The 9,269-nt window shown below is 50.4% G+C and overlaps 1 protein-coding gene across 4 annotated transcripts in view; it reads left to right on the top strand.

Annotated features, from left to right (window-relative positions):
• Window positions 1-7,232: 7,232 nt before the first annotated feature.
• Pld4 (phospholipase D family member 4) overlaps window positions 7,233-9,269 on the top strand; it is a 7,950-nt gene continuing 5,913 nt past the window's right edge. The window contains exons 1-3 of one of the 4 annotated variants that reach the window (XM_055592716.1): window positions 7,250-7,340; window positions 8,192-8,350; window positions 8,972-9,058. In XM_055592716.1, the coding sequence (XP_055448691.1) occupies window positions 7,314-7,340; window positions 8,192-8,350; window positions 8,972-9,058 (273 nt within the window). In that variant the 5' untranslated portion in view covers window positions 7,250-7,313. Of the gene's footprint in view, window positions 7,341-8,191; window positions 8,351-8,908; window positions 9,059-9,269 lie in introns of all 4 variants that reach the window. The other 3 variants (XM_055592719.1, XM_055592717.1, XM_055592718.1) reach the window with 3 other exon arrangements.

Here is a 9,269-nt window from a genome sequence, read left to right as displayed (position 1 = left end):
GGGGGGGGGGGGGGGGGGGGGGGGTTAGTCTTCAGCGACATAGTAACTGCCCCACTAATGCTTACAAGCAAGTCTCAGAAGAAAAGCAGCCTTAGGAGAACATTCACCAAAGGACACAACAAAACCCAGCACCCAGTGACATGATGTCCAGTCAAAAGTGACTGAGCATGCAAATGCACAGTGAGAAAATACACATTTTTTTTTTTAATGTAGTAGATGTGAGTCCAGCAGGGAGACATGTCACAAGAAAGCTTCTTTCTTTCCTTCTTTCTCTTTCTTTCTTTCTTTCTTTCTTTCTTTCTTTCTTTCTTTCTTTCTTTCTTTTCCTTCCTTCCTTCCTTCCTTCCTTCCTTCCTTCCTTCCTTCCTTCCTTCCTTCCTTCCTTCCTTTCTTTCTTATGAATGGGAAGGTCATCCTCCAGGATTCCCTGCCATCTCAATCTTCGTCCTTTGTGCTCCTGAAGGAGAACTGTGCACAGGTGGATTAAGCAGTTGCCAAATGGCAACACCGAAAGGTTCTGAACTCAGAAGCCTCCATTTACTATTGCTGCCCCTGTACCTGTTCCGGTGTGGTCTCGGTGGTCTGCCAGCATCTCAGAAGGCCTCCTTACCCGCAATTCAGTTTGTTACAATTAGATGCACAGTGGCAGGAATGTATGTGATGTATATAAAAGTGTAAGGACCCACAAACGGATAAGTTTGCCAAAAGAAAGGGCAACAGCGCTCCTGTGTGTGTGCCCAGGAAGGAGCTATCTGGAGTCAGCTGAAACTTGCCTCGTGGTTTTCCCAGAGCCCTGACCTCCCTATCTGGTCGGCGTGGGTATCTCATTCCCAGATGAAGCCTTCTCATTTATTCCCACATGTCCCTGACCTTGCCATTTAACCCCAACATTTGTTCTAACTGTAACACTTTCATATCTTGAAGATACAACATGACAAACACTCAAAACAAATCACAAAACAGAGCACAGCATTCATAGTTTATGTGATAATACCAAGAAATCCAACATAAGCCAGGAGGTGGTAGCACAGATCTTAAATCCCAGCACTTGATGAGCAGAGGTGGGTCGGTCTCTGAGTTAGAGGCCAGCTGGTCTACAGGGAGAGTGCCAGGACATCCAGGGACTACACGGAGAAACCTGTCTCAAAAAATAAAAACAGAAGATGATGATGAAGAAGAAAAAGAAATCCAACTTTTAAGTAACCACAAAAAAAAAAAAAAAATCAAGATGGAAAGAAATGTTCAAAGAAATAATGACAAAATAGCTTCCAAGTATGGTGGAAACTATAAATCCATGAGTCCAAGAAAAATAGAAATAAAAATACTGAAAAACCTGTGAGGTGGCCTTTGTCACTATGGCATGATAGGATGGCAGTGTAAGGGAGAAAGGTAGATTTGGGCTCTTGGTTTCTCAAGTTTAGTTTCAATGTCAAGTACACAGGAGAGGCTGGGTTTGATCCTCCACACTGCTGAAAAGAAAAAACAAGGCTCCGTCAAGTCCTGTCGACTCCAGGGCTCCACATTGGTGACCTACTTCTGTCAACGAGGCCCCATCACCAGAAGTTTTTAGCACCTCTCAGTAATGCCATCAAATAGTGACCTTACCAATTAACCATATACCATAAAGTCAAATTTGGTGGTTCACGCATGTCAGCCGACGGACGCGAGGGAGGCTGAAGCCGTAGGCTCAGGATGTCAGGGCTGCATACTGAGACCCTGTCTCGGAAGCAGAGAGCAGCTGAGGGTGGTGGTGCACACCTTTAGTCTTTGCTGTGGAGAGGCAGGAGAAGCGGGAAGATCTCTGTAAGCTTAAGGCCTGCTTGGTCCTATGTAGTGAGTTCCAGGGAGACTCTTCCTAGAAAAAGAAAGTGACAAAGAGGAGGAGGAAGTGGTGGTGGTGGTGGTGGTGGTGGTGGAGGAGGAGGAGGAGAGAGAAGAGGAGGAGGAGGAGGAGGAGGAGGAGGAGGAGGAGGAGGAGGAGGAGGAAATATTTTGCACTGTGATATTAGGAAAGATCCCTTGAAGGCACCTCAGGAGTTGGCTAAACCTGGGTTCAACAGTGTGAAGGTGTAGACTCCTTGGAAGGCTTTGCTTTGAGCAGGGTTCCAGGGTGCCCTGCTTACAGACTATTGGGCTAGTTGTTTCTCCACTTAGTTGCAGCCCCCCCCTCCCAAGCTCACAGGCTGTTGCAGCCTTGGCACAAGTGGACGCAGCTACCGCCAGAGCTGGCGACATCCACATATGTGGGGTTCGTAGGCACTAAGAATGTGGTTGTGGCAGCTTCCACCCACATTTCAGAGGAAAGGCTGGACAGTCAGGAGCCCTCAAGCAGCTCTGGAAAGGTGATGCAGAAAGCTGTGAGGACCCAGGAAGGGGGACATGCCAAGAATGTGGAATGCATGCCAAGGAGAGCTGTAGGCAACGAGTAGAGCCAACTCAATAGAAAGCCAATATGGGGGTGGAGCGACGGCTCGGAGATTAACAACACTGGCTGTTCTTCCAAAGGTCCTGAGTTCAAGACCCAGCAGGAACAGGGTGGCTCACAACCATCTATAACGAGATCTGGTACCCCCTTCTGGCATGCGGGCTCAAGTGCAGACAGACTACTGTGTAAATAAAAAATTAGGAAGGGAGGGAGGGAGGGAGGGAAATGGGGAGGGAGGAAGGGAGGCAATGTGGGCTACAGATGGCAGACCTGGAGCTACAGGGTTTAATGTCTGCCATTTGGGGTCCGGATCACATTTTAGTCCCTTCTTCCCTCCTGTGTTCTCATTTCCTCCCACGGCATGGACCATTGTACACTGGAGGTATGTAACTTTCTCATTGTTTTTGCAGGGGTTCTCAAGAATTCGCCATGAGTCTCAGAGGAGACTTTGAACTTGGTGTTTTGATTACCTGAACTGCTAAGCTTATGGGGACTTAAGTTTCAGAGATGGCTCAGCAATTGAGAGCATTTGCAATTCTTCCAGAGAACTGGGGTTCAGTTCCCAGTGCCCACGTGGTGGCTCACAATCGTCTGTAATAACAGCTCCGGGAAATCCAGTGCCCTCTTCTGGCCTCTGATGTCACTCCGTGGGTGTTGTGTACATATGTACATACACACTGGCAAAACACTTAACACATAAAAATCAATAACAGGTCGGGGGGTTCTTGGGGATAGAGCAAACACATTTTGCACTATGAGACGGCCGTAAGTGTTTAGGAGCAAGGAGCAGCGTATGTTGGTTTAGATGTGTTCCCCAGAAGCTCCTGAGTTGAAGGCTCAGCCCCAGTGGAAAATGAATCACAAGAATGCCAACCTTTTCAGTGAATGAACCTGCTAATAAGTGCGTCCTGGACAGGCCACTAGAAAGCAGGGCCTGCTGAGAGGCGTCAGTCACTGTGGCTGGGTTTGAAGGATGTACGTTGCCACTGCTCCTGTCTGCACGAGGTAAGCAGTATTGTTCCACCAGACCCTCCGCCATGGTACTCTGCTTCTCCACAGACCCAGAAACACAACTGCGACCTGGGGCTTGGAACCTTGAAAACCCTGAGCTAAACCAGCAACGACACCTTTCTGCTCCTAAACTGTTTTCTCAGCTATTTTGTCCCAGTGACAAAAGGTGTCGGACAAGGAGTTGGGGAAATAGCTTGGTCCACAAAGGGCTTGACACACACACGCACGCATGCACGCACGCACACACACACTCACAAGGACTGAAAGCAACAAATCAACATCGAGTCTGCAGAAAAAGCCAGGGCGGGGTTGTGTACTTGTGATCCCACGTGGAGTGACCCAGACAGGATCGTTGGGTCCCGTTAGTTAACCAGCCTAGACTAATCAAAATGGCCCAGGCCTTCCTGAGACTGTCTCAAAAAGATGCAGAAGACATCAAAAAGATGCGTGCCCGAGGAAGCACGCCTGACGTCACCTTCGAAGCAGAGAGGAGGAAGCGATGGGAGAGGAGGTGAGGCTCAGGCTATTCGCTGTCATAAGCTTTATTACTGTTTACCACATGGATACCACATTGAACTGTTCTGTGTAATAGAACCATGTGTTTATTTTCTGACACCAGAGTTTAAGACTTCTTTTTTTTTTTTTTTTTCCAAGACAGGGTTTCTCTGTGTAGCCCTGAGTGTTCTGGACTTACTCTGTTGACCAGGCTGACCTCAAATTCACAGAGAACCACCTGCCTCTGCCTCTGGAGTGCTGGGATTAAAGACTTGCGCCGCCACCACCACCTGGCGAGTTTAAGACTTTTGATTTGTCCCTAATAACACATTCTTTTACACCACTCAACACCAAAACAACCCTCCCAAACCTATTTGTATAAAAAATGAAAACTGCTTTTAAAAAGAGACTACTATATAACGCCCAAGCCATTGGACATACAAGATAAAGTGTTTTTTGTTTTTTAGTTTATTGATTTCAACAACAAAAAAGATAAGAAGCCTGGGAGCCTGGGGGTGTGGCTCGGTGGGCAGCCTGCTTACCCAGCATTTGCAAGCCAGCTGTGATGGCGCCTCTTACTAGAGCACTCCAGAGGTGGAAGTGGGAGGAGTTCTGTAGTCAACCTGGCTGCGTGAGACCCTGTCACAAGCAAAAACAGCGGGGACCCCACCTTCTGTTTCTTGTTTTAAGCAGCAAGAAAAAGCATAGGAAATCAAGCTCAATGCTCCATAAAGCAGAGCTTGGAGAAAGACCAGCTCCTTGTGGTGAGCAGAGAATCGAGGCCATGTGGGTCTCACTTTGGTTCTCGTGGACAAGTTCGTCTCCTTCAGTCTGCATCATCAAAACCAGTCTGGTTCTCTGAGACACCCCTCAGCTACAGTCCTGCAGTGGAGACTCAGATGTGTCTGACACGCTTTTCGTTGGCTTGGGTGGCTCTCCAAGGTGGCCCTTGCTTACTAGCCCTCCTGAAAAATACTGAGACATTTCCTCCCAAAACACAAATTTTTAAACAGGAAAGAAATTGAAGACAAAGTCGCTCTGCTTTACGATAAAGTCCATCTTCCCTACCCCAACCCACGGGCCTAGGTCACTTGGGAGAAGCTGGTCACCACAGGGTGCCACCGTACTTCCAGACTTCATGTTGTCAAGAGACCTGTGCTGGGTATCTGCCAGCTCTTATAGGTCCCGAGACCCCCTTCAACATACTCAGCCAACTCTGTCCTAAGATGGTGCTACACCACGCCCAGGCCTGGCCCATGGTGTAGCCGGAGAGGAGATGTGGCAGATGAGCTTGGGTTGAAGCCGCAGGGCTAGCCCTCCTATACCTGAAAACTGCGTGTTGAAAGTTTCAGGAGGCTCAAGATTCCCTGCCTGCCCTGCTTTCAGGCAGGAGGAAAGACTGTTCCATGAGCAGTACTGTGGGATGCTGGGTTCCCTCCTGCCATCATTATTGTTGTCCACCTCATTCAAAGTCCCTAAAGACCCATCCATTAGGGTAGGTACCTGGAATGGAATTCATTGACTTAACATGAAGAGGCCACCTTCTGTGTCCTAGAGGGGACAGCCAACCCTTTGACAAGACCCCAGACCTTAGTAGGCCCGAGACCTTAGCACAACAGACTCCATAATGGAGGTTCCATTCAGGCTGTGAAATTCAGCACGTAGACAGTGCCACCTGCCAAAACTAAAACAAAGACTTAATCCATCAAAGTTCGTAGTTCTGGGAAAGTCTCTAGATGTACTAACCATGCTTTTTGGCGTCAGTAGTTCCACTTCTGGCTAACTGTTATTGTTAACTAAAGTATGTCAACAAAGGACATGGTTTTTGGCTTAAAATCTCATCCTGAGAAAGGTTTGGGGCTATACAGGGATTCCAATCACCCAGTGTAGTCACTGGCTGGCTAGTAAAGACTTTCTATTGGCTTAGAGCCATGTCTGAGCAGTCTTCTCTGGTGGATACCGTACAACAGCTCCAAAGCAAGTTAGGACATTACCCACAGGAAGTGAAGAATAGGACTTTTTTCCACTCACTTTGTGGCTCACCAGGCTGGACACAGGTCACTGAGGTCAGGCCCTGTCCTCAGCAATGCTCCCCACCCTGTGAGTTGGCATCCTTCCCCAGGACACTCTGAGGCCAGACCACTGAACAGAGGCCCACTGCCTGCCAAGTCAATCTGTACCCTGCTCAAAGTAGGGGCATTTCCCAAGACCCTGATCTAAAGGCAGCAAGGTCTGGTCTTTAAGAGATCCTTCTTGGAGTATGAGGGAGGCAGAATCCATGTGAGGAGCTACTCGCCAGCCTACTTTTATGAACAGGCAAAGGGACAACCCACCTGAGTTCCTCAGTAGGGTGGGTCACGGCTGCCTACACATCCCAGCTTCTCTTGCAGCTAAGTATGGCTCTGTGACCAAGCATAGACTGAGTTGTGAGTAATAAATAACCAGGAGTACCCTGTTCAATCTCCAGAAGTCCTCTGGGGTGCTTCGTTCTCTCCAAGGGTCATGGAGGTGATGGTTGTGCCTCAGAAGCCATTTTAGGGCTGTGAAGCTTGGAGTCCAGGGCTTGAGGGTAAAGAGCTAGACTCCCTGTGGCTGGGGCATTGAAAACTTCTCCAGACAGTGGTCCTGGGGTATGGCTGGCAGGTCGAACAGTTTTCTTCACTGTTACACAGACCTGAGATAAACCGTTTAACTAATGAAGGACTGATTTGGGATTACAGCTTCAGAGGTTTCAAACCACAGCCAACTGTTGCCATTGCTGTAGACTTACAGTGAGGCAAGGCGTAATGGCAGCAGGCAGGAGCTTGCCCTGTGACACCCAGGAAGCATAGACAGAGAGAGAAAAAGAGAGAGAGAGAGACAGAGATAGAGACAGACAGAGACAGAGACAGAGAGATGAAGAACCCAGGTACAAGATATGGCCGGCAAAGTCCTGCCCCAGAAAGGAGCTTCCTCTAATCAGGCCCCACCTTCCACAGTCTCCACCTCCTCCCACTAGTCTACCCATCATGAATGCACCATTGGATTAATTTGTCAGTTAGCTCAGAATGCAGCCACCTTTCAGCAAGCCACCAACCTTCAACACATGAGCCCCTGGGAGACATCTGGGCCACTCTTGCTTGAGTCTCTGGTGCTTTTACAGTCAAACCTAATTCTGATATTAGATATATGACTGAGGGACCCTTTCTGGGAGGAGGCAAGACAGATTTTCTCTAGAGGGGAAAGTTTTCAGCTCCACCCTCTAGAGGCCCTCTCAGTCCTGAGGAGGGGGTGGGGTGCTCAGAACAAAGAGGAAGTGGATGGAAAAGGAAGCAGCAGGCCAGGAGGAGGCTTGTGCAGATGCTTGCACAAGAAAAGCCTCCAGACAGTGGTTGGAGCCAGGATGGACCACAAGCCAGGGTACCCAGAGGTAAGTGTTAGCCAGGGTAGGGCCATACAGAAGGCCTCGGAAGGAGCGTCTGTTTTCCTCCCGTAGCCTCACCCTCCCAGCACCCCAAATGCCACAGACCACCCAGACTGGCCTGCAGATGACCACTCCTTGCTTGACCTATGCTCTAGAATCACTGGACAGCAAGGTCTTCAGCCACTGGACAGCCAAGGCCTGACCCAGCCTGGGGCCCGCAGCTTAGCTCACAGGGAAGGAACCCCAGCACCTTGAACGAGGGAGGCTCCATGACCCATTTCCCAGCCTACCCTGCTCCTGAGATGCCAGCCCAGGGACCAGTTGTCTCTAGACAGTCCCACCCCAAGGACTCGAAAGATCTGCAGGTTCCTAAGATGAGACAGAGCTGCAGCTGCTTAGAGCAACCCTTCATGTCTCTCTCCCCTGACCTCAGAGTGGCTCCCAGAGGCCAGAAGATCAGAGGTCTGTGGCCCTTGGAGGTCCTAGATGTGACTCCTGTGCTCTTGCCTTTCCATCAGCCCAGATACTTTAGGGGATGAGAACCCTTCTGTCAGAGGAACCAGGAGAGGGGTCCACAGCTCCTTGAGGGATAGCCCTGGCAGCCCTGGCCCAGAACCTCATGTGCATGCCTGCCCTGGAAGTTATAAAGATGGGTCAAAGCCAGAAGCTAGGCTCCCAGAGCTGCCCCCTGTGTGTTAGGGTGGGAATATCTCCCACAGCATGAGCTCTGCTGGGGAGCGGGTGAACTACTGACTCCCTTCTTCAGGGAACACTGTAAGAGGGTGCTGGGCTTTTCTGGGTGATTCTGCCTCACACCCCACCCCCCGCTGACTCCACGCTCCCATTTTGGTTTCTAGGTGCCAGTTCCCTGTAACATTGGGCAGGCTCCAAGGGCAGACACAGCCCCAGGCCAGTGGGATTGGGTTGGCTGTTCCTGGAATGATAGCCTGACCCCCAGGGCTGAAGAAGCCCCCGGATCCCAGCCACCCACAGTAGAAAGCCGTAGGCTCCAAATGGTATCTGGGTTGGGAGTGGGGTCAGCACCTGTCCTTCTGAACGTCGATGCCAGGGTGTGAATGACCCGTTTGCTGGGCAAATGGCATCCTGAGGGGCTGTCCAGGCTCTCTGCAGAGTGAGCATTCTGAGAGCACAGTGAGTTCTCCACCCCACGTAGCTGCGGTGGCCCTTGCAGTCCCTGGCCTTTGATAGCTGTGTGGGCTCCAGACTCAGCTCTGGGGGGCTTGTGCCCCACTTTGCAGCCAGCTGCCCATCCTGGGGCCAAGATAGGGGGCCAGCTGGGGAAGGGAAGCAGCTGTTCATGGCCAATAAGGAAGAATAGACGAGGCAGCCAAAGCAGAAATGGCCCTCTCGGACCTGGTTTCACTTGTGGTTGGAACAAGGAACCGAGACTCACACACTCGAGATGCCCTCTTCCAGTGGGCACAGGCAACTCACAGCCTGCATGGGGTCCACAGGAGGCCACGTGGGTAGGCTAGCTGCCTGAGGTGTGGAGGGGGGCTGGTCCCATGTCTGAGCTGTGACTGCCATCTGAAGTTTGGAGTGTGCATCTGTAGGGACCGCCCAGGAGGTGACACGGTGGAGCTGGTATTGCTGGTGACACAGACTGTTCTGTACAGATGCTGAAACCACTCCAGACAGCTGTGGCATTGACCGAGTGGCCCTGCCCCCCTTCGCCCCATGGTCCACACACCAGAGCTGGCATGGTAGGACAGGAGAGCCTCAGGGAGGGCTGGGTGGGCACTCTGCACTCTAAAAACAAGTTTGAACCCAATTTCTAATTAGAACCATCTTCAAAAAACCATTTTTTAAAAAATTTTCCAAATATTAGGTCCTGGAGCTTGAATAGAGAGTATCAGACAGACTGGAGGTGTGTGTGTGTGTGTGTGTGTGTGTGTGTGTGTGTGTGTGTGTGTG

Source organism: Psammomys obesus, unplaced genomic scaffold (assembly GCF_907164565.1).
Source record: "Psammomys obesus unplaced genomic scaffold, mPsaObe1.curated_primary_1811, whole genome shotgun sequence".
Taxonomy (NCBI): Eukaryota; Metazoa; Chordata; class Mammalia; order Rodentia; family Muridae; genus Psammomys; species Psammomys obesus.
Note: the sequence above shows the minus strand (reverse complement) of the source record. Positions and strands in the feature narration are given on the sequence as shown.